Consider the following 26,208-nt stretch of genomic DNA (forward strand, 5'->3'; position numbering starts at 1 on the left):
TAGATGTAATTCACCTGCGTGCTTCTATCTCCGCTCTTGTTGGTCACCCGATGTTCCTACCTCTTCTGGAAGAAAGTGTTCACTACCGCCATTTCCATCCTTTTTGTAAAGTCTACCACCATCTCTCCCTCCAGCGTCCTTTCCTGGATGCCGTACTTACCCATCACTTCTTCATCACCCCTGTTTCCTTTACCAACATGCCCATTACAATCTGCACCAATCACAACTCTCTCTCTCTGTCTGGGATGATCAGAACTACTTCGTCTACCTCCTTCCAGAATTTCTCTTTCACCGCTAGGTCACATCCTACCTGTGGGTCATAGCCACTAATCACATTGTGTATAATACCCTCAATTTCAAGTTTCAGCCTCATCACTCTATCTGGCGTTCTTTTCCCCTTTAAGACATTCTTAGCAAACTTCCTTTAAAATACCCCTTACTCCATTTCTCTTCCCGTCTACACCATGGTAAAATAATTTGAACCGTGCCCCTAAACTTCAAGCCTTACTGCCTTTCCACCTGTTCTCCTGGACACACAATATATCAACCTTTCCCCTAATCATCATGTCAACCAACGTCTAAGCTTTTCCTGTCATAGTCCCAACATTCAAAGTAGCTCCGTTATCATGGCCACCTTGATGTCATTCACGTCTTCAAAACGGTCCACTTAATGACCTCCTTGAGATTGGGAAAGAGTAAAAAAAACACACACTGCCAAGTCGGGTGGCTCGGGCACAGCAATGTATTTCTCAGCCAGGAGCTGTCGGATAATCAGGGCATTGTGAAGCAGTAATGACTTGTCCTGTCAGAACTCTCGCTTGTTCTAACACACTGAATGAAGCAAACACTGCAGGATCTCTTTGAAGGTCTGTAGATTGATTGTCTGGCCCAAATTAAAGGGGAAATCTTGTATTTTTTTTGTTTGTTTTTGGAAAATATTTTTTGTCAAACCAGTCCTGAAAACCTTCTGACACATCACATAAGACGTTGTCTTATCAAACGATGCTGTTGCGGCGTCTCGTCTTTGTGTGGTCAATAAACTGCTCACATGGTGTTTGTAGTGACAGCAGATCATGATGCTCTAATTGGGGGAGCAGATAATAGCCAGTTGACAACTCCATTAAGTTGCCAGCTAGGAACAGTTTCTCAGACAGAGCAGCCTTTCCAGCAACAGACAGGAAGTGCACATTAGGTAGCGCCTTTGACTCTCCCACACCGTTTGATGACACACTCTTAACCAAACCCCATCTTTTAAGTTTTTATTCCCTAGAGTTACTATTCTCACAAATAAAATTTTGAATGAGTCATTTGTCGAGGTCATACAAATGTTTAGCTCCATCTTTATCCGATGAGAACATATTTGTTCATTGCTGTTTTGAAATTAATCTGATTCCTGTTACCTTCAGTGACACCATTGTGCTTCAAATGTGTTAGTGTTTCACACAAAGATATTAAAATAGCACAAGGAATATACAATTGTAATCTCGATCTTTGAAAAGTAGGTCATTAGTACTGTATTAGTTGGCTGATGACTTTTGCACAACTGGCATATAATCGATTATGATTGACTGACGCTGGTGTCCTGAGTATAATAATTATTTCACCCTACGTCTGCTGGGAGAGGCTCTAGCTTCCCTGTGGCTCTGCCAAGGACAGCAGCTATAGAAATAGATGGATTGAGCTTTGTAATATGAAACTATTGTATACAAGGTAGTTTGGCCACAATAGTAGGGAAAAGAATATTGGGACACCTTGCCAAAATACAGATTGGATTGGATGGCATCATTCTACTATTCTAGATAACAGAAAACTGACTAATGCTGAACTCTACAGCATGATTTTTATGCAACACATTCATGAGGTCAGCAGAAGAATGAGGAGCCAAGCGGTTGATCTCACCTCTCACCCATAAAGTGGACTTCAGTCCGCTAGCTGCATTCTTTCTGCTTTCCTTCTTCCTGTCTGTGTGTCCTCATTTACCTGTAATGTTCATGTCAAAGAGCAGTACAGAAATTCCATCCATCCATTTTCTAAGCCGCTTCTCCTCACTAGGGTCGCGGGGGTGCTGGAGCCTATCCCAGCTGTCATCGGGCAGGAGGCGGGGTACACCCTGAACTGGTTGCCAGCCAATCGCAGGGCACATAGGAACAAACAACCATTCGCACTCACAGTCATGCCTACGGGCAATTTAGAGTCTCCAATTCATGCATGTTTTTGGGATGTGGGAGGAAACCGGAGTGCCCGGAGAAAACCCACGCAGGCACGGGGAGAACATGCAAACTCCACACAGGCAGGGACGGGGATTGAACCCCGCACCTCAGAACTGTGAGGCTGACGCTCTAACCAGTCGGCCACCGTGCCGCCCAGTACAGAAATTATTATTATTTTTTTTTTTAGCAGGCACTTGTCCTCTGATTTTTTTTCATCAAATGTTACCAACGCCCATGCAAATATATGCATGGGCGTTGCATTTTGGTTTCACCCAGTTTTAAAACCATTTTGCAGTCACTGCTGTCCTTTTTTTTCCTGATATTGTGACTGTCACCATGACGAGTTTTGAGGCAAACTCATTGGAACCCATTGGGAAAAAAGGCAAAGAAGATTAGCAAAATCAACTCTCTCCCAGTTGGAAGTGGTGATGGACCAAAGTGGTCTGCTAAATATGAGGCAGAGCAATGTTAGAGGATTATGAACATTAAACCATATAACATTTGTCTTCTAGGTAATGAAGCTGCGTAAATTGGCCCAGCAGATTGCTAACTGTCGTCAGTGTCTGGAGCGCTCCAGTGCCCTCATCACGCAGGCCGAGCAGAGCCTTAAGGAAAATGACCACGCCCGCTTCCTTCAGACTGCCCGAAATGTAGCGGAAAGGTGAGTGATGGACATGTTCACTTATGATTTGCATCATCTTTGGAGATGTCATCTGTTTTTACATTTGATTTAGCTGAACTTTGTTCGATATACAGTGGGTACAGAAAGTTTTCAAACCCCCTTAAACTTTGTAATATTGCAGCCATTTGTTAAAATTATTTTTTCCCTCATTAATGTACACACAGCACCACATATTGACAGAAAAAAAAACGTAATTGTTGAAATTTTTGCTGATTTGTTAAAAAAGAGAAACTGAAATATCACACAGTATTCAGATCCTCTGCAGTGACACTCATATTTCACTCGGGTGCTGTCCATTTCTTCTGATCATCCTTAAAATGGTTCTACACCTTCATTGGAGTCCAGCTGTGTTTGATTATATTGATCGGACTTGATTAGGAAAGCCACACCTGTCTATATAAGACCTTACAGCTCACAGTGCACGTCAGACCAAATGAGAATCATGAGGTCAAAGGAACTGCCTGAAGAGCTCAGAGGCAGAATTGTGTCAAGGCGCAGATCTGGCCAAGGTAACAAAAAGATTTCTGCTGCACTTAAGGTTCCTAAGAGCACAATGGCCTCCATAATCCTTAAATGGAAGACATTTGGGATGATCAGAACCCTTCCTAGAGCTGGCCGTCCGGCCAAACTGAGAAATTGGGGGAGAAGAGCCTTGGTGAGAGAGGTAAAGAAGAACCCAAAGATCACTGTGGCTGAGGTCCAGAGATGCAGTCGTGAGATGGGCGAAAGTTCTAGAAAGTCAACCATCACTGCAGCCCTCCACAAGTCGGGGCTTTATGGCAGAGTAGCTCGACAGAAGCCTCTCCTCAGTGCAAGACGCATGATAGCCTGCATGGAGTTTGCTAAAAAAAACACCTGAAGGACTCCAAGATGGTGAGAAATAATATTCTCTGGTCTGATGAGACCAAGATAGAAATTGTTGGCCTTAATTCTAAGTGGCATGTATGGAGAAAACCAGACACTGCTCATCACTTGTCCAATACAGTCCCAACAGTGAAGCATGGTGGTGGCAGCATCGTGCTCTGGTGTTTTTCAGCTGCAGGGACAGGGAGACTGTTTGCAATCGAAGAAAAGATGAATGCGGCCAAGTACAGGCATATCCTGGACGAAAACCTTCTCCAGAGTGCTCAGAACCTCAGGCTGGGCCAAAGGTTCACCTTCAAAAAAGACAATGAACCTAAGCACACAGCTAAAATACCGTTTTAATAATAATAATAACTGTTTTTGAGTGGCCCAGCCAGAGCTCTGACTTAAACCCAATTCAGCATCTCTGGAAAGATCTGAAAATGGTTGCCCACCAATGTTCCCCATCCAACCTGACAGAACTGGAGAGGATCTGCGAGAAGGAATGGCGATCCTCTGAGGAATGGCAGAGGATCCCCAAATCGAGGTGTGAAGAACTTGTTGCATCATTCCCAAAAAGACTCGTGGCTGTATTACCTCAAAAGGTTGCTTCTACTAAATACTGAGCAAAGCGTCTGAGTACTTATGGCTGTGTGATATTAAAATGTTTCTTCCATCCATCCATTTTCTGAGCCGCTTCTCCTCACTAGGGTCGCGGGCGTGCTGGAGCCTATCCCAGCTGTCATCGGGCAGGAGGCGGGGTACACCCTGAACTGGTTGCCAGCCAATCGCAGGGCACATAGAAACTAACAACCATTCGCACTCACAGTCATGCCTACGGGCAATTTAGAGTCTCCAATTAATGCATGTTTTTGGGATGTGGGTGGAAACCGGAGTGCCCGGAGAAAACCCACGCAGGCACGGGGAGAACATGCAAACTCCACACAGGCGGGGACGAGGATTGAACCCCGCACCTCAGAACTGTGAGGCTGACGCTCTAACCAGTCGGCTACCGTGCCGCCCTAAAATTTTTCTTTTTTAATAAATCTGTAAAAATTTCAACAATTCCGGTTTCTTTTTCCTGTCAATATGGGGTGCTGTGTGTACATTAATCCGGAAAAAAAATGAACTTAAATGATTTTAGCAAATGGCTGCAATATAACAAAGAGTGAAAAATTTAAGGGGTGCTGAATACTTTCCATACCCACTGTACATACTAATGCGGTTCTGTAGTGACAGCATTATAGGGTTCCACAATTTTAAGTCGGTTTTACATAGAGGTGGAGCGATAGGAACTGGTGGTTGATGCCTTCAATAGTTCTACTTTTTCAATCGACCGCTGGCTTTCTTTGTCTCTCCTGAATGTGCCACCAGAGTTGCCATGGCAACAGCCTCCTCCCAAGTACTCATCCCTGATGTCAATCTGAATGAAGCTTTCGACAACTTTGCCCTCGACTTTTCTAGAGAGAAGAAGATTCTGGAAGGCCTTGATTACCTAACAGGTACATGGTATAAAATAAATAAATAATAATAATATGTATATACAGACTGTCCAACACAAAAAAAGTTTACTTTGAATAATGGCTTTTTACAGTCTGTCTTTCAGTAATTTTCCTTACCTGTGGTATTGCAATGGGGTTATTTACCACAATATATAAGTATTAGGGATGTAAAGATATCTACCATAATCTATCATGTATAATGCACATTTATTCACAAAAAAATATCTTCAAAAGTCAATAGTGCGCATTATACATGGGTATAGTAAAAGTTTGAAAATTCCTTCACAGTGAAATGAGGTATATGAGTACATATGTTTGAGAAAAGCCATCTATTAGTTTTAAATCTTTTGATTTATAAGTTTACAACATATTTAGGTTTAAAATGTTATAATTCATTTACTCCTTTATTGTGTCTAAGTATTGAGGCTGTGATGTAGCCAAGTGTATAGTTTTGACACTGCAGTATTATTATTAATACTAAAATTTACCAGTTCTTTAGTAATGTATGTATTAAGGCCTCTTTATACTCCCGCGCCCGCATTGCATCACATGACCGACGAATTGGCCCGCTTTGTTCCTTGTTATGGAAAGGAAAGTAAAACACGGCTACCAGAAAATGCAGAGGAAACTCCACCCTTTGGCGTCCTAGCCAATACCAGCCGTAGCGACACCCCCGACTTGGAGGAGAACTGCAGTACACTTTCAAAACAGCGCGCGTTGGTTGCGCTCGAGTATAAAGGCAAACTGCGTGCGGGATAGCCGCAGTGATGTCAGCGCGGTCGCCGTCCACGCGAGTATAAAGAAGCCTTTACTGTGGTGCACCCTAGTGTTTAGTTTTAACACTGCGGCTTTACGGAGGTATTTTCCATTTCCCAGATAGTTAAGACATAACAAAAGTTGCAGAGGGCAGATAAACACACATAGGCTCTATTAACATTCACATTATTACAACTATTTATTGGATTAGGGGACTAACTGATTTAAAACAGCATTTTAACAACTATACAACAGCGCTAGGCACGCTGGGAAATCCTCTGGCAGCAAGCTGCCACCATAATGTCAACAATGACGTCAACAATGACGTCATCGTAAAAACAATGTATCGATTCACCATAATGTGTATTATTAAGTTTGTAGTTTGCACTGGTTTAGAACTATGCTGCATCATGGATTTTGGTCACCTTACTTAAAATTAGACAAAATATTAGATAAACATTGCAGTTTAATGCTACTGGTATTTTCTGATAATTTATCTCCGCCAAAGAATACTATATGAAGGACCTTGTCATATGCCATATACGAGAAGAAAAGAAATACAATTGTTATCCAAGAATGAAGAAATAATCAAAATGCATTGTCATGTTGTACTTCTGTATTGTCAATTCACTTTGAAACAACTTTCTCATGCAGCACCCAGCCCACCGTCCATCAGAGACGAGCTGTGCACAGCATCACACGACACCATCACTGTTCACTGGACATCGGAGGACGAGTTCAGCGTCACTTCTTATGAGCTGCAATACACTATATACACTGGCCAGACTAATTTCATCAGTAAGTCATGTGACACACACACACACAGACACACACAAAAGAAAATTCAGTGCGATTTCAATCATGCATATGTGGTCCAAATATGAGTTTAGCATGTTACTGTGTGGAGCGCAGATTCATGTATACACAAATGAAAATATAAGAAATGGGCAATCAATGTTTTTGGCATGTGCTGAATATTTTATTATGTTCTATTCTCGTGTAACCTAGATTTTCTCTCCCATCTATTGTCTGTGTTCAATGTTTAAACAGAAAGAGAGCTAATCTATGCATAGTGCAAATTGTAAAAGTGTACCTACGTGAGCAACCACAGTGAGGCTTTGACTGGATACACCAGTTCGAACCAACCAAATAGTGGTGGTCTGCCATTATAACATTTTTGGCCAGCCATTACTAATTACCTAAAGTACTGATATTGGATGAAGCCTTAAAATTCCATAAAATGCCAATGACTATTGTTGAAGTCACGTATCCAATACTCGAAAGATGGGAATTAAAGCGACAGCAGATAACAAGTTTATCCCCAACAGTAACATTAGCAGTTAGAAATTTGACTCATACAAAACATGAAAGGTATCCAGTCTGGTCCACCAATATTATAGACCACTGAAATTCATGATCTTTGGTCAAAATGGCATCAGCTGGGACGCTATCCAGTATACCATTGAAATTACTTAAAAGTTAAAGGTGTAAAAGAAATTGCTGTACATTACATACTGTTACTCAATTTTAGTTTTTTCATAATCGAATGGTTGTTTTTGTATGTGTGCCCTGCGATTGGCTGGCGACCAGTTGAGGGTGTACCCTGCCTCTCGCCCAGAGTTAGCTGGGATAGTCTCCAGTATGGCCGCGGCCCTTGTGAGGATAAGCGGCACGGTAAATGGATGGATGGCTAATGATTGCAACAGATTCTTGCTCCACTAGTAAATGAAATTATATTTAGCACAATGTGGGGGAAGAAACAGAATGAATGTGAAAGTCTGAGTGGATAATAATGTAATGAAGGTAAAATACCTCTTACTGAGGATGACTTGATTATTTTACTTAATTATGCGCACTTATACACATTTATACACACACACACACACATAGACAGCTGCACTTCTCAACTTTAATCTGCTGCTTTTATGCCTTCATCCTCTCCTCGCTTTACTCGTGAGCACCCTGACTTTTCTCCATCTAGCCATGAAAGTGGAGTGCCCTGGCCCGTTTGAAACATCAGGATTCATTTCAAACTCTGATTCAGACATTCAGCCCAATGCTGCCACACAGTCCTGAGAGAGTCACAGTAGACATTGAGAAACACAGAAACCATTAGGCCTTCCACACCACTTAGGTTTTTACCATTGAAAACGTTCAAAGCGGCTAAACGCTTCCATTAGACCACCAACTGATCTCTCTCCTGGCCTCGGTCTCAGCCCTCCTGGGAGGGACAAAGGGTGGAATGAGTGACCTTGTAAGAACTGTCTGTGCAGAGTCATGCGAGCACAGCACAGAAAAAATAATCAGCAAGTGAAAGCAAATACCATGCGAAAATGAACGATAAATCACAAACTAAGCAGATGAAAGAGGTCTTGCACTGTAAATATATAATACTGTATCTACCTTGGCAGCAGGATGACCCACCGGTTAGCACATCTGCCTCACAGTTCTGAGGTTCAAATCCGGCCTCGCCTGTATGCAGTTTGCATGTTCTCCCCGTGCCTGTGTGGCTTTTCTCTGGTTTTCTCCCACATCCTAAAAACATGCATCGTAGGTTAATTGAAAACTCTAAATTGGCCGTAGGTGTGAATGTGAGTGCAAATGGTTGTTTGTTTATATGTGCCCTGCAATTGGCTGGTGAGCAGTTCAGGAACTCACTCACTCAGAGTCAACTGGGATAGGCTTCAGCACACCCGCGACCCTAGTGAGGATAAGCTGTATGGAAAATGGATGGATGGATGTACAGTATCTACTTTTGCAAGTTTCAAGTAAATCGTTGGCAGTGAGTCAACTTTGGTTTTATGATATGTATCAATGCTGGATCAAAGAAACTGCCGCTAATCTTAATAATAATTTGGATCAGTACCAGAAAAAAAATCACATCTTTGAAAGTGTTAAAAATTGAATACAGTTGCTTATTAATTGATCAGGTTCTAAAATTGCACATGACCATCATTTCAACTTTTTTTTTTTTTTTTACACCCTCTTAAGTCTGCCTTTAAGTTTCTGTTATCAGTCTGCATGGTCCTTCCTTGGCCTCCATACAACAACCACTGATTTTGTCTTCCATGAAAAGCCATAAACTACCCAACACTACATTTTAAAGTGAAAGTGTAGCACATCTGAATGTAGTGGAGGTTTATTTAATTGTTACAGGAAAATAATTGCGTTTGTGAAAAAAATTGTCTTTTTTGAGTTTTTTCCCTATTTTCCCAGCATCTTTTTCCGTTGGATATCAGAGTCCCAGCATTTCATGGCTCTTTCTTTATCTTGATGCTCGCATGTGAAAATAAACTTTAATAGGAAGCCCTTTCCATGTTAATTTGGCATATGAGTGGTTTTGTTTTCCCAGTTTAGGATAAAACCTAATACATTATGATAGAAACCTTATGCCTAGATCAGACTACACGATTTTATCCCCGATATTGGCCCGATTAGCTATCACAGCCGATTTCCTAGATCGGGCCCGAAATATTTTGTCGGGAACGACAACATTTCTTGTACTGTGACATAATCCATCATAATCCATTACCAACGATTTGGCCCTACGATGGGCCTATGATATTTATTTAGAATTTTTTTATATCTTCCATGTAGTGGGACATGTCAACGACAACTATCCGAGGGCACACCTCGACTCCGACCAACAGGATTGCGTATTGTGACTAGCGCATTGTCTCCCGTGCTTGCCGTTGTCACCATACTTGCACGCCGTTGTCAACATTTATTCACGCGCACAAACCAATGTTTACCGAAGCTTTAGAGCATGATTCGACAGAACACCGGCTTGTTTATGTACAACTGTTAATGCTAGCACTAGCTTGCTAGGCTACATAATGTTTTGTTGCCTGCTTGCGAGCCATATCGTATTAAAAGTATGTAAACATACCTCAAGCAGTCTTTGAAAGAACGTCCTCTCCCGAGCACCGGTGATGACCGCCACGTTTTTTCCTCATTTTGTTCTTTTTCCACCCGACACAATACATTGGCGCGGCACATTGTTGTTGACGTCGCGATGGTAACGTGTGTATCCAGTCGCATTGCTCGGTCACACGTTTTCTGGTTCCGCCTCTCTGACAGTGTTTCATTTGACAAGATAAAGCCCTGTGATAGTAAAAGATGAGATACGGTGGTATCGGAATACGTCGTGTAGTGTTTCCACTATTTGACCGAGAGACGGCAAGATTTAATGGCATTAGTCTGACATAGTGCAATCGGAAAAGACCAAATTTGTCTTGTAGTCTGATCCGGGCATTATCTGGAAACAAGAGCGCTTCAAAGTGGGCCAACTTGCCAACAAAGAACTCAGAGAGAGCATCTAGAAAAAAATCTTTATATACCGTATTTGCTTTGCAAAGGAGCCAGATGTCCTCTTTCTTATGCAATTTCAACCATACACACATATCAAAATATATATGTGTAAGCTAAATAGACATTGTCGATAGTTCAGTCAACATTTGTTCCCTGTAGTGCTCCTCCCATCAGTTACCATCTTTAATAACTTACGTTCCGTGTCGGTCCCTGTGGTGTTCTTTACATGCTTTCTTTTCTTACTATCGCATGATACCATCACCATCATCTTCAAATTGTATTGCCAATTTAAATTGCCTGCTTTTCATTTTTTTTTTTAAAGGAAGGAATACATCAAGCTGCGTGTTTAATGTGTATTCATAGCCTGTGCTTCAGTGTCCGACTACAGGTGAAAAGCAGGTCATTATTAGTATTACAATAGCTATGGGTTTATTGATCTTTTATGCGTCTACACTTATGAAAACAAAACTGCCCTTTGTTGCAATGTTTGGCAAATTTACAATCAGGATTCTGGTGCTAATTTGTATTGCTTCTGTTTATGTGCACCTGCGTTTTATCTAACACACACACATATACAAACACAAATAATGTGTTGATTTAAACCCTAGATTAAATAACATTCAAAAACCAACAACACTTTCTTGACAAAATACAGAAATCGTTAAGTTATAAGAACTATTGGGTTGTAACTAACATGCAGAACAGGCAAAGTTTCAACCTTGGCTACCAAGGCCCTCTAATGTTCAGTATCCATTTAGTGTGTGTTGTTTTTTCACAGAGCAATAATCCTATTTTGGAGGAGCGACAATCATTGGGACACAAGGCTATGGTTGCCCACACATACACAATATCACCTTGAACTCAGTGTTGCATCATCAAAGACAAACTGTCGTCTTCTCCCAGGGTAGCTAGCATGTGTTCTTCTCACATCATCTGTCGAGGACACAATTATTCACTTTCTTTTTGGTCTTCCAGTTTCCTGTTACTATGCCTTACTTTGAAGCCACAATGTTTTACAAAGCTGTGAAGCTGATGCCAGGAAGCCCTTTTGTTCACACAAGATGTGATAACAAACTGCTGTGTACTGACCTAAATTGATTCAGCAAAAAGGTGCAATTGAGTGCAGAAATCGGCACAAACATATTTTCCACACATTATCTCTTTGAAAGCATCATATTTTATAACCTTTTTATACCACATTAACATAAGAATGTTTGTGAGGTAAATCGTTATCAGTGGCCAACATTAAATTATGAAAGGAAGCCCAAATTCTGCATCTCAGTCACTTCTAAATAACTCTCCATCTAAGAGTTCCCTTACCTCATTCATTCTTTAAAGTGCCTCACATTTAATGGCCTTATTTGCGTCCTGTGAAGTATTTATATTTACAAGAAGACTCTACACTATTACTTATGTATGTATGCTATTGCCACCCCGCTAAATAATTCATTAAGTCCCAGAAGGTTTGAAGTCAGGATTGTGCCCAGAGTTCCGGTTAACCACCGCAGGGAAAGATTTAAGGAACAGAATGATGAAAAGAAGTTGCTATTATAGTTGTAACTGTACGCTACAAAGCTTAATCCCAACTGTAATGGGACTTAACAAAATGCTTTGTTTTATGTGGCATTTGAATGTGTTCCTTAATGGCAATTGATGCAAATCTAAAGATAATCGTAGTGATAAATTCTTGTTGACAAGCTGGCTGACATCGTAGTTCACTGACATTGTCAACTTACGGTAAGACAACAAGGAAATTATAATTAAAAAATGTAAGAATAAGTACTGCATGTACATTTCTACCAATGGAGGCTTTGTTTTTGGTGTTTCCTTAGTGCATAGCTTATCAAGCACTTTATATTCAACCACAGCTGAAAAAAGTGCTGTACACAGATAAGAATCAAACTTTAAGAAATAAAAACAATTTAAAATAAACAATTAAAACAAAAACCAACAGAAAAACACTAAAACAGATGCTGAGTCCTAAGCCGGGTTAAAAGCCAGAGAATAAAAATGGGTTTTAAAAATGGACAGTGATGGGGGTTCGCTGATGTGCAGAGGGAGGTCATTCCATAACATGGGACCAATGACAGAAAAGGCTATATCCCCTCTGAGCTTTAGCCTAGACCTTGGTACCTCAAGAAGCAGCTGATCAACTGACCTGTGGCACCGGGAAGGGACGTAGTGATGGAGTAGGCAGGGCAAGACAATTTAGAGATTTCAAAACAAATAAAACAATCTTAAAATGTATTGTAAAATGCAGAGGCAGCCAGGACCCAAGTTATGTACTCCCTCTTAAGTACTCCAGTTAGGAGGCAAGCAGCAGCATTTTGAGCCAACTGGAGACGTTTAAGGGAGGACTGGCTCACTCCAAAATAAAGTGTATTACAATAAACCAGCCGAGATGTAACAAAGGCATGGATTAGTGTTTCTAAGTGCTCTTGTGGAAGGAACGTTTTTACCTGTGCCAGCTGCCTAACGTAAAAGAAGCTGGATTTGACTACTGTGCCAATTTAAAGTTACTGTCCATTTTAAAACCGTTCAAAACTGTTGCCTTTGCGTATTGTCAACAAGTGAGGATTTACAAGAGCCACTTGGACCAAACACTGTCACTTCGTTTTTTTCCCCCCATTAAAGTTTAAATTTAAAGGTTGAAGGCCATCCCGGTTTTAATTTCTTCGAGACTTAATAGAAATCGTTTTACTGAGAAAGCATATTTCTTTTTTTCAGAGGGACATAAATCTGACTTAGGTCACTGATGGTGTAGTGGTACACTCGCCTGACTTTGGTGGAGGCAGCGTGGGTTCAGTTCCCACTCAGTGACAGTGTGAATGTGAGTGCGAATGGTTGTCCGTCTCTATATGTGCCCTGCGACTGACTGGCGACCAGTTCAGGGTGTAGTCCGCCTTTCGCCCAAACCAGGATAAGCGGTATTGAAAATGGATGGATGGATGGATAAATCTGACGTTCGTCAGCATACAGTGAAACGAAAACCCATGCTTTCTCAGGATAGAACCTAAGACCAACAAATATAAAGAAAAGAGGAGTGGCCCCAAAATTGAACCCCGTGGAACGCAGTGGAGCCGAGAGGGACTCAGAACTACCAAGGCTCACACACAGTTCTGTTTGCCAGATAGGATCTAAACCACTCTACCGTGCTACCGCTAATGCCCACAGAGTACTGTAACTGGGCCATGAGGATACTGTAGTCTACTCTAACAACTGCTCCAGTTTAGTCCAGCAGGACAGGACACACATAATCCCTGTCTGTGAGTCGTTTGTCAATAGAATGTCATTTACATCCATCCATCCATTTTCTGAGCCGCTTCTCCTCACTAGGGTCGCGGGCGTGCTGGAGCCTATCCCAGCTGTCATCGGGCAGGAGGCGGGGTACACCCTGAACTGGTTGCCAGCCAATCGCAGGGCACATCGAAACAAACAACTATTCGCACTCACAGTCATGCCTACGGGCAATTTAGAGTCTCCAATTAATGCATGTTTTTGGGATGTGGGAGGAAACCGGAGTGCCCGGAGAAAACCCACGCAGGCACGGGGAGAACATGCAAACTCCACACAGGCGGGGACGGGGATTGAACCCCGCACCTCAGAACTGTGAGGCTGACGCTCTAACCAGTCGGCCACCGTGCCGCCATGTCATTTACAACTTTACGCAAAATTGACGATGTGCTATACAGTCTTCTAAAACCAGATTGAAAAACCTCTAGGACGTCATGCTCATCCAGAAAATCCTTTAGTTGAATGTGGACAACTTTTTCCAAGATTTTGTAAATAAAAGGACGTTTGGAGATAAAATCTAAAATTGGTTAGCACATTGCAATCAAGGCCAGGTTTCTTAAGCAGTGGCTGTACAACGGCATGTTTAAAACTTTGCAGGACAACTCCAGAGGACAGACTGCCGTTAATAATAGTCAAAACCGACCGTCCTATACTTGATAAGACCTCTTTAAAAAAGTAAGGAGGGACAGAGTCAAAGATGGAACCTGATGGCTTAATCTGACCAACCGCATCTTCTGAAAACAAGAAATACTTTAGGCTCAAATGAGCTAAAAACAGCTGAACACGGTACAGGATCAGAGAGGTCGGAGGCAGTGGTGGAAATGAGGGCCCTAGCAGTAGCAACTTTATCAATAAAAAAAAAATGAAGGAAGCTATTGCACATTTCGGTGGATGGCTCTGTACAAACAGGTTAAAGACAGAGTCAATTGTTTTAAATAGCACACGTTTGTTGTGGCAATTTAACTGGATGGTGTTCGACAAGTGTTCTCTTTTGGCCTCCTTAATGGCCTCCTTTTGATAACATCGCCAACAGTTTTTTTAATTTTTTTGGGAGACCTGAACTTGTCCTTGTCCACCTGCATTTGTCTTTGTGGCACTCCCGCCTAGCTCCGCGAATTGTGTCATTAAACCAGGGCTCAGTTTTTATTTTGGGCTGCGCAGTTTTTAAAGGAGCCACAGAGTCCAGTATGGTTTGGCAGGAGGAGTGGAACCAAGACCTGAGCTCCTGTGTTTACACTACACGGAGTAAATCACACGCAACAGAGAGCTGGTTATAAGCTACAGAGAACCATCCAGCGGTGAGAGGGTTAAAAATTATACGGCTCCGACCAGGCACGGCAAATTCAGTACAAATAGCACAAGAGAAAAACACTTCAAATAATACTGTCTAGACATATGATCAGCAGTCACGTAGTCAGTAATTTTAAGGTTGCAAACAGACACGCTATAAGAAAGGACCAAATCTAATGTGTGCCCATGTTCGTGTGTGGGAGCAGACACACACTGCACCATATTAAAAGAGTCAATCAGGCTGAAAAAGTCCTTCACAATGGTTTATCAGCACAACATTCATGAATATTAAAACCTCCAAAAAAAGAACACAATCGTATTTGAGCATGATTTCGCCCAAAAAGTCGGAGAAGTGATTTAAAAAGTCCATATTGTATGTAGGAGGTCGGTAGATGTTGCCGCACAGAACCGGGTCCGAGCGGCCCACCGCAAATAAAGTAGCTTCGAAGCTCGGGAAAACTGAACCAATCGTGCACTGATTGCATTTCAAACAGTGTTTAAAAACTGTCGCCGTTTCTCCACCACGTCCTGATGTTCACTTCAGTGGTTATCCAGCGCAATTGTGACATGCAGTTAGCTAGGTAGCTATACCTACACCCCCAAAAATACTTCCCTTTGGATAGCCCAATGGCGTGACCGCTTTAGAGCGCATCGTTGTCGCAGCATGGAAAAACCCCACAACGACCTTGAAGATATATTCCAGTCACAGGATGCTTTAAGCATATACTGTATATTTTTGTGGCTCAAACCTGTAGTTACTGTATGTGTAAACAAAACAAATTTGCTAGACAAAGTAGCCTCCATTTTTCCAGGGCTAGTTGTGATATTTGATAGACATTTAATCAGCGCATGGTTTCAGCATGTTCATCGGGAACACCCACAGTGTTCAAGAGCGGAGAGAACGGCTTGTTATTTCACGATTTTGAAGCCTCATTTTACATACTCGTTTTTTATCACTCAAATTTGGCAGGATTGTAAACGACACTCGTCTCTGTGGTTTGTCAAATTTCCAAGACACTTTACAGGGACCTTAAATCAGACATACTTTGGTGGCCCATAACAATAAAGTCAACTGGCAAAGCATTCTTTACTCAAGCATTTTAATTCATTTTATATTCAATATTTGTTATTACAGTATTTGAGAGACAAAACTTAAATGCTTCAAAATGAGAATAACACATTGACATGGCAGGAAAGCCAAGGTTAAAATACAGCATGAGCAACATTGTGGTGAAAAGTGGCATATATATATATATATATAGGCACATTGCATCGATTCAGCCGAGGTATACTAAAAATCCCTCTGCTCTGCCTACGAGAGGCTCTGTTATCATGGCCTGTGTTTCCAGACATTTGAGCATGACAAGCTATCACATTATTTGACCCCCAGGCTTGTAGTGCACCCACCCCATCCCCTCCGTCGTATCGTGATTCACTATAATGAGCGTTACGAAGTTGACCCGGGGCGGGGAGTGTATAGCATATTAAACCTGATGGAAAGGTAATGGGACAGATCAGTATGTGCTCATAAATGTTGCATAACACCTGAGGTTGTGGGCTCGTCAAGCTTTTGCACGGTACGATGACTCGGCGTGCTTTGAGTGGAATAAACGGAGGTCTGGTTAAAGTTGAGGGAGAATGTTGTTGTTTACAGTTGAAAATCAAAGAGAACTACTGTGCCTAACCTTCATTGTTAGCATAACATGGGCGCTCAGTGAGTGTGCTCTTTTCTGCGTGTGCGCCAGGTTTGTACAACTCTGCCGACAGCTGGATGATTGTGCCCAACATCAAGCAAAACCACTACACGGTGCACGGCCTGCAGAGTGGCACACGCTACGTCTTCTTCGTCAAGGCTATCAACCAGGCAGGAAGCCGAAACAGCGAGCCAGCCCGCCTCAAAACCAACAGTAAGTCATGTGGCACTTGTCTGCAGCTTCTCTATGAATATTTACAAGCCTTATTAGTTTGGTTTTTGGTAGCTTTTAGTTTGTATTTTTCTGCACAGGCCACCACTGCATCAAGGTTCTCTTCATACGATTCCATTGTTTCCTCTAGCTCTCTCTCTCTCTCTGTCTCTCTCTCTCTCTGTGTCTCTCACTCTCGCTATTGAAGCAAAAGATGATACAAACACAATTTTGTGTCCATCTGCACACCTGTCATTTTAAGATGCACAGAACTAAAGTTTCATGCATTTTTGACAACAGCATTAATCTTTTGTTGTGTTAAACACAACTCGTACAAACAATAAAACGGTGTTATAGCAAATAGCATGAACATTGAACAGTAACCTTAGCAACAACACTAACAATATTACACCATGTGAGAATGCTCACCTATTTTATAGGCCACAAAAATAGGTAATCCAAGGTCAAATTGGTAATGAACACACTTTTTATTCCATGCCAATGCACTCTGTGGTGTTGAAGGATGCAGAGTTAAAAACTGGAGCCATGTAGCTGATTCGGGATGTTAAATTGCAAAAATAGTTCAGTGGAGCTTAAATGGAGTTGATATGATGACTCCTCTGAGCGCCTGTCAGAGCCGAGCTGCCGCATTGAGGATTAACTGTAATCTGAACACATTGCTGAGTAAAACAACATGAAACGTGCAAAATCGGTGCACTTGAAGCCACTTGAAGGTTTTTCGGACTTTTCTTCAAAATAACTTTTGCAGCAAAACGTCTAACGTCGAATACAATTCATTCCACTGGTTGAACTCTGATGTTTAAAAAATTGTATTCTCACAGAAAATAATGTTATCTATATTATTATTGTTTTAAATATGTTTATATATACTTTATCTACTATATACAGTAGATACACATGCATGTATGTATGTATATATATATATATATATATACACACACACATATATATATATATATATATATATATACACACACACATATATATATATATATATATATATATATATATACACACATATATATATATATATATATATATATATATATATATATACACACACATATATATATATATATATAAAACATGACAAAGTTAATTACAGGCTAAAATAAACTTTATATGCTGTCTTTTCTTTATGACCCTCTGCCGCACCCCTGTGTGAAATGATGCCGCCATCTGTTACATTCATTTTAAGCCATCACTCTTAAAATCTTCCTCCAACACCCACGCCCTCTGGGACGTACTTGTACTTTTTTTTTTATGACATTAAAGTTGATTAGAGCGCCAATGTGATGTGGGGGTGACATGCGACCGGGGAACATTTAAGAGGTGAAATTCAGGCTATCGTCTGCTTTCTCTCAATGATGTTCATCACTGTCTGACCACAATTAGACAATTGAACCAAAAGTGACATACATCAAAGTATTGAGATACACATATCATCTTACCATTACAATTATATGCTTCCAACTTTAAAGGAACAGATAGGGCAATACCCTGTTCTGTTCTAGCATGACAAAGCAAGGTCCTCAAAGGTATGCTTGTATGCGATCAGATATCTTATACTTGAGGTTGGTATGTTTTCAGCCTCAAGTTTCTGTTTATACTGTACCATGATGTAGTTTATAATTCATTTTCCAAATGCTTCCATGCAATAGATGCCGCTTACTGCAGTATAATAAAACACCCTTGTAATATAAAGGCTTTCTTAATGAGCATTATAATGGTTAGTCTTTACGAAAATGGCTACATATACTTGATTTACTTTTCAGCTCACTTAGATATTTTATGATTTCCATCTTCTCAAATGGACTCTCTGAGTGTCGAGTAAAGTTGGCCCCATAAAATCATTCCGTAAGCTCTTTTAAAAATATACTATAAAACTATACATTTTCAATGGTGCAGACCAATGAAACGCACTGCTTAAAGTTTAGCGTGTTTAAGTAGCAAATACAAATACAATACAGTGTCGTGTGAGTTACAGACTGCGTTGTATATCATTTTAATGGGGAAAATCATATTTGTTTTACAGTTTCATTTTAGATGTCCTCCGTGCAAATGAGTCATGGCCATATAACAAAATACAGTAAATAAATTATGCTGTATATATTTTGATTGATTATAATTGTGGTTAATTAAGAGGTAATGCAAGCATGTTTTGAGTAGTTTGACCTTCAGTGACACAATTTGCAATAAAGGTTTTCCAAATATAAAGAGATGGCCAAATCTAATTAGATTTCAATGGTTTGTTTTTGTCAAATTGGATTTGTTCTGTCTCACGCTGGGTGTTAATCTCGTCTACTTTCCTCTTTGGCACGCTGTCCTCTGATCCTCTGGGCTGTGACATACGATCTCGTTGTGCCCTTTTCTTTAGTCCATCTTCCCTCTCTTGCAGCCATCTGTCACTTTAGCCTGAAGGAAGCACTTTTCATGTCAGAACCTTGGGTCTTCTGGCAAAGAGATGGCTCGGAAAGCCTATGAGCTAGCTAGATATTAAACTTCCATTTTACCATGCAGATAAAGACTGACTGGAGAAATTTTCATTTGATGTTATATATTTTCCCCAATGCTTTGATTTGATCCAATGTTGGTATCAATCATTACTCTGCTATTCTCTTTTTAACAATGTTGTGTTTTACTGAGTTAACAACAACGAAGGGAGTTGTTCAATAGAACGATAACCATCCAATCCTTTCATGAAGTAGAGGTAAATATCAGATTTTCACTCTTGGAAAGCAGAAAAGGTCCAATCGTTTTAACATGGGAAAGGCTTTCTAATGTTTCTAGTGTTAGATTTTTTTCCAGGTTTCACACACCGGATGTCGTGAGCAGCATAGTGGACTTGATTGAAACAGCACTTAAAACCATGTTGTTGTTACATTCGAAGGATTTTCACCGGCTTTTAGGTCACTCTGGATTCAAACGGTGAAACCCGACCACAGCCTAATGCAGTGCCCTACTATTGTTGATAAAAGTTTCACTGCGTGTTAAGGTACTCACTGCTAAAAATGTGTCACAGCATCCTGAAGCACGTATGAATAAAGTATGACAAAGGGGAAGGTCGACAATTGTGTGACCTTTTACCGCAGTGACCCATACCGGCCCTGACGATCCATTCTAATCCTAAAGTGGCGTGAGAAACCTCTAAATGGAGGAAAGTAAGAAGGTGGATGACAAAGAGTGAGAAGGTTGAGTGCACTGAAGACACCAAATAGCTCTTTGCAGGGACGAGTGTCTGCAGACATAAGTGCTCTCAATCTTCTGCTCTTCTAGCCATAAATACAGTCAAGTCCTCAGTCACCCGAACAGGTGAACGGAAAATAAGAGGCATGTCAGAAAAGTTCCAGGACTCCGTGTCTTCTTCAAAATGGATCCACTTGATCTTGGGAAGGAGGATTAAAATAAATTATACGGAGCGGTTGGGTGAGTAGGGGGTTGGGCCAGAACAGCGATTTTTCTTCTCGGCCAGGAACTGTCGAATGCTCAGGGCATTGTGAGCAGGCATGTTGTCATGGTGAAGCATGAACGGAACGAAACACATTCCTGTACCTGCAGATATGCTAGTTGATTGTCTGGCCAACATTGAAGGTTAAAAACAAAACTTTGTAGTTTGGGTATGAAATGTTTTTACCTCATTCCTGGGCCTTTCTAATACACCTCGTAAAGCACGTTAATGATATTTATAAAGCCAGCACTTTCTCATTATTGATTTCACTTTGCTCTCAGCCTACCATAAACACTCATAAGGAAACGATAAGAGCGATGTAAGCCTCTCTACTTTATTTCATGCTCCATTTTAACATGAAAAAAGCAAGCTAGGAACAAAATTAGTCGTCATTTTGGGTTGAAATCACAATATTTTGGGCATGAAATTGAATTAAGCTAACATCTGAGCATGGTCATCCAGACACGTTATTGCAGTCTGTCATTTAATGAGCTATCTGTCTGACTCCTTGTTTAATTCACATCAGTAATAAACAAAGTCATGAATTTCGATGTATGCTGTCGCATCCCTGCGACCTAGCTCTGAGTGCTGCAGGGCTAGCCGGCCATGCAAAACGGGAAGCACAAGTTTTCATCACATCTGGCTTGGCTGCTCATCCATCCATTCTCCGTACAGCCTATCCTCACTAGGTGTGCGGGCGTGCTTGAGCCTATCCCTCCTGACTCTGGGCGAGAGACGGGGTACACCCTGAACTGGTCCCCAGCCAATCGCAGGGCACATAGAAACAAATAACCATTCGCACTCACATTCATACCTACGGGCAATTTGGATTCTTCAATTAACCTACCATGCATGTTTTTGGGATGTGGGAAGAAACTGGAGTACCCGGTGAAAACTCCACACAGGCGAGGCCGGATTTGAACCCAGGTCCTCAGAACTGTGAGGCAGATGTGCTAACCAGTCGTCCACTGTGCCGCCCGCTTGGCTGCACATTCAGGTGGAACTACAATAATAATGAATGTATTTTCTTTCTAGCTACAAATCTGATTTGTAATTTAAAAAACTCCATATTTGGCATTTCCATAAGTGCACCTTTTTTAAACGTTAAAACAAAGGTACCAGCAAAACTATCATTCAACCTATTTCTTTCTAAACGTATTGTTTTTCATTATTTACAGTATAATTTGACATGTACTCTTAGTGTAAACCATCAAAACATCCTCTCTTCACTTTCTAGCCCCAATACCTAGCCGTTGTCGCCATCGGGCAAAATGGTCCTATCGCCATCATCACTACTTTCCAGCAAATCAAAAATGCACCATCTTACCAAACACTGCATCGTTTATTGGTATTATACCTTATGTTGCTATCATATGCCGTTGTGCACCCACATCAACACAACACCACCCCAAATCATGTTCAATCTCCATTTAATACACTGTCATTGATTTTAATCAGTGGCATCAAGAACATGGCCCCAGTGTTAAAAACCGCGCCACAATGAAATCTGCGCCTTTTTTTTTCATACTTCATAAAAGCAAACGACAGTGTTTATATCATCTTCCAAAACTTTTTTTCAAAGGGCTTAGCGTCATGAGTGATGCAATAAATAAAACGATAAACTGACTGACCAGTCTAAGAGACAGAAATGAATCTGCACGCAAACGTACCTGTGGCATTACAGCTATCCACTTTTAACAAAACCGGCCTACTCGAATGTATGTAACCTTACTATTTTCAGTCGTTATTGTCTAATTGACATCCAGACTTTCAAATTTAGGGCGACATAATGCCACATAGCTACTGCAAAGTGTGGGTGGAGGCAGTTTTACAACACTTCACAGACATTTGAGTGTTCAATAGCGTGAAAAAGTTTCTTCTCAAGCCATTTCCAACACTTTGTATTGGTTTATAACGCATGTGAATAAGTAGGAAATGGACCATATTTGGACAGACAGCGACGATATAATATATATGTTCATTGCTTATGTGTATGTGTTTATGTCTATCATAATTATATGAAACACAATGTATTTATCCAGACAAAAATTGCTGATACTCAAGCATAAAACTGTTAATGTTAAGAAAGGTGCCTGATCGTGTGTGAATGTGCAAGCGTGTGTGCGTCTGTGTGTGTGTGTCATAGCCCCTCAGATCTGAGCTTCTACCTTAATCCTGAAAACCAGGCTGAAAATATCACACGTCAATGTTCCTGGGGTTGTACACATACTTCTTTATTTCCTCTAAAAGAGACTCCAATAATATTTACCCAGCATGCATCCCTGATGAAAGCCGTCAAACTAGCTCACAGGCCTTAAGGTAAACACTGGGAGGTGGGAAGGAGAGGAAGGAGAGGAAGAAGCGGAGATGATGGCGCCGGTTATGAGGTGCTGAGGGAGACTACAAGAACACAAATATTTCATTTCATCTTTCTGGTACAGGTCCATTCCTCCTCTGAATGTGTTTTAGTCACAATGTCATGGTTAACACAATGTGCTTAGTTGGTTTAGGTGTGTCATAATTTGCTGTAGTTTGGTACATTGTTCATTTAATTTCATAGCTTTTTTGGGGTTGAGCTCATTTTCATTTATTGCGAGATGGTTTGATATACAAAATACATAATAAAAACTATAATCACACTGCAAGTTCTTCAACCAGGACTCCATGTAATGAAGTGGAATTGAAATTACTTTTTGAATCCCCCAATAAAGACCTCTTTTGTCTATGCCCTATTTTCTCCACCACTCCGTTTTTTTATGTGTTTAACAGTAAAGCCCTACAAGTTTGTAACGGTGCACTGCTTCAAGGCAGCCCTACACAGAACAGCTATCACCTTAGCAGACGCTTTGAATCTTCCCTAATTGGTACGGCCTCACAGTAGAATAAAACCAAACTGCAGGCGGCCTCCATTTATTATTAAAAATAAAAAAGTAAAAAGTGTGAGCATTTACTTTGCAGCCGTCCTCTATAAATCAGAAAGGACTAGATTATATGTCACAGCCATTCACTTACTGCATTCACAGGTTTGGTGGAGTCCTGCATAGTGAGTGTTCAGCTGTAACAATTAGCGACTTGTCGGACACCAAACCAGTCCCAGAGCTTGGTTGCTCAAAGTCCTGATTCCAAATTAAGTTTAAACAAAGAGGTGCTGTTGACAAGTAGGTATGGTTTGTTCACACGAAGTACAAAATAAGAAAAAGGCGCTACAAACAAGTAGGAAGAAGTACAAAAATAAAAGACAAAAAAACATACAGCGCCACTGACGAATAGGGGGAAAAAAAAATAGTAATTTACAAAGAAGTATAAAGAAAAGACATACATGAAGTGCTACTTATAAGTAGGGAGAACACGATTCAAAGAATGCTAAAAGAAAAAGAAACCTGTTTGGAACATTCCACAGGTGAGCAGGTTAATTGGAAATAGGTGAGTGTCATAATTGAGTATAAAAGGAGCATCCCCGAAAGGTGGAAATGCAATGCAATAGGCATTTATTTGTATGTCTGCTGCATTGTTGCAAGTTCAAACTTAGTGACCGAAAGAGGAAAGAGTAAAACAAGGAGGATTACCAGGAAAATGCCAAAGCTTCCTGGGAGAAACAAAAAGCACAAAAAAATAGCCAACTAAGAGCAGAATCCCAACAAAGACGAAGAGTGACAGACTGCAGCAAAAAGAAAAAAAACAAAGGAACAATCTGGCGCCTTCCTAATGTGGCCAAAGGCCTGATGACTGGGAGCTGATTACTAACTCCTCGCAGGTGCACACCTCCTTGCTCAAGTCCTCCCTGCGCTGCCGAGAGGAAAAACAGGGAGAGCCAACGGACAAAAAAAAAAACATAACTCAGAGTAAGTGATGGCAACAATTATTCCATATTGGATAAATATTAAGCACTCAATATAACAAACCTGCTTGTAACCTACCTGCATCTCTCACAGACATATCTTCACGAACTTGTGCTGTGTGTTTGATTTGCACTGGTTCAACTCACGAGTGCGTGTTTGTCCTCACGTTTCGCCCCTCCAACCTGAGTCAGCCCAGGCTCTCAGGATTCGTCCCCTGGAAAGCTGTGACTGAGAGCCCCAGTGTTTGCAAGAGGCTGCGCTGGCAGCGATAAGCAGTTCAAAGAAGCGAGTGCATTCATGTAATTGGCTGCCAGCAGCACATTGGCCTCGTCCTTTCACATCCACAAGCAGTTTCACTCAGCGGGCGGATTATTGGAGGGGAGTGTGCGCGAGAGGATGAGATTGAGAGGATGGGGAAAGAGAGATGAAGGGAAGGACACAGAGAGCGGGGGCATCGGGAGGGTGGGGGGCTCATTGTGTCTCATTAAGCCGTGGGAGGCTGAGGGAGCCAACAAGCTCGAGGTGTCAGAGTTAAATGTCAGGTCTAAGAGGGATGCCGCTGACCTCCTACAAGTTTACAGTGACAATCTTCAGCCTGGAATTATCCCCTCAACTTCTCCCCTCCAACTGTTTCTCACCTCATTTGCCCTCTCAGTTTTCGCTCCGTTTTGCCCAAATTGCTGGTGTTACGTGAATGCCTCAAAATCGAGCATTAGCAAAATGGAATGGCACTCAGAAGAGCAAAGACCCTACGCCAAGCTTCAACTGTTAACAAAAGGAAGAAGAAATTTAAGTGCAGTATTTGTCTGTCAAAGGCAAGAGGATTACGAAATTTAAAGCGTTCTTCCTCATCTCCATTCCACAGAAGAAAGTTGGCTGTGCAGTTTTTGCGTAACGCTGCTGACTTAAAATAACAAAACTATACATTACTGTTTATCGGACCGAAGGGCAGCGCCATTGCTCTGCGGATGCAAACTCAACGCAAGGCTTGTTGGAGACTGAACTAGTTTGTCTCATCCCAAATACTAGTTTCACTTTTTTTGAAAGGAAATGAGATGTGAGCTTGTGGACAAAATGATTGTGATGAGGCAATGATGCCATGGCACTGCCAATCCAATCAATTGATGTCATTCTTAAACCACTTACATCCCTTGGGACCACATTTGCAGGGTATCCCTGAATTGTTACGATGATTTGTTGCGTTAGTATTGTTACGATCCTCGATATCTTATTTTATCTTTCATCGCAGCAACACCCTTTCGGCGTTCACCCATTTTCTGTCCGAATTGCCAATCAAGTTTCATAAGGAATTGTTGCGAACCGATGGCAGCATATCCACCGTTCCAACGCTACTAAAAGTTTCCTTCTGCTAATTTTCAAGTCTGTGTGATGGCAGGCACAGAGGAGGATGCTGGCTGCCTTCCTCCACTCCCACGAAATGTTTTCACAAAGGCTGCGAGAAGCTTTGAAGTTTTGACTCGCGCTCCTTCTATTGCAAATACATTTCCCCTTATGTCTCTCCTTGAGTTCTCTGCAAACACTATTCACCCACACTTTTCTGAAACTGCTGCAATCATTCCTTCTCACTCAGCTCCTGGATTGTCCACACCAGCGATAATAACAATAGACAAGATACGAGTGGCTCTGCGCTGTCACTGTCATTTTGAATTAGTGGGGTAAGAGCTCTGATCTTGTTTCGGTTGTTTTTGTGTGGGAGGCCAGCTGCTGAAAATGATGGTTCATAAAACTTACATTGTAATGCGTCTGGACTCATGCAAGTAGGTTACTGTAGATTCAAAAATGTATAGTTGGCACATAAAACCACTGATTGAGCCAAGTTTTTCTTGAACAGACTTTGGAAGCATCACTGATGGTGTAGTGGTACATTCGCCGGGCTTTGGTGCAGGCAGCACGGATTCCATTCCCATTCAGTGATGGTGTGAGAGTGAATAGTTGTCTGTCTCTATAAGTGCGCTGCGACTAACTGGTGACCAGTCCACGTTGTAATCCGCATTCTGCCCAAAGTCAACTGGAATAGCGTCCAGTTCACCCACAGCCCTGAACAGGATAAGTAATATAGAAAATTGATGGATGGTTGGACTTTGGAA

General features: G+C 41.3%; 1 protein-coding gene across 2 annotated transcripts in view; it reads left to right on the forward strand.

Moving 5' to 3' along the window:
* Positions 1-26,208, forward strand: part of LOC133484629 (probable E3 ubiquitin-protein ligase MID2) — a 120,321-nt gene that overhangs the window by 89,096 nt on the left and 5,017 nt on the right. For both annotated transcript variants that reach the window (XM_061787507.1, XM_061787508.1), the window contains 4 exons: positions 2,723-2,871; positions 5,110-5,237; positions 6,648-6,791; positions 16,634-16,795. In XM_061787507.1, the coding sequence (XP_061643491.1) occupies positions 2,723-2,871; positions 5,110-5,237; positions 6,648-6,791; positions 16,634-16,795 (583 nt within the window). The remainder of the gene's footprint in view (positions 1-2,722; positions 2,872-5,109; positions 5,238-6,647; positions 6,792-16,633; positions 16,796-26,208) is intronic.

Source organism: Phyllopteryx taeniolatus, chromosome 10 (genome assembly GCF_024500385.1).
Source record: "Phyllopteryx taeniolatus isolate TA_2022b chromosome 10, UOR_Ptae_1.2, whole genome shotgun sequence".
Classification (NCBI taxonomy): Eukaryota; Metazoa; Chordata; class Actinopteri; order Syngnathiformes; family Syngnathidae; genus Phyllopteryx; species Phyllopteryx taeniolatus.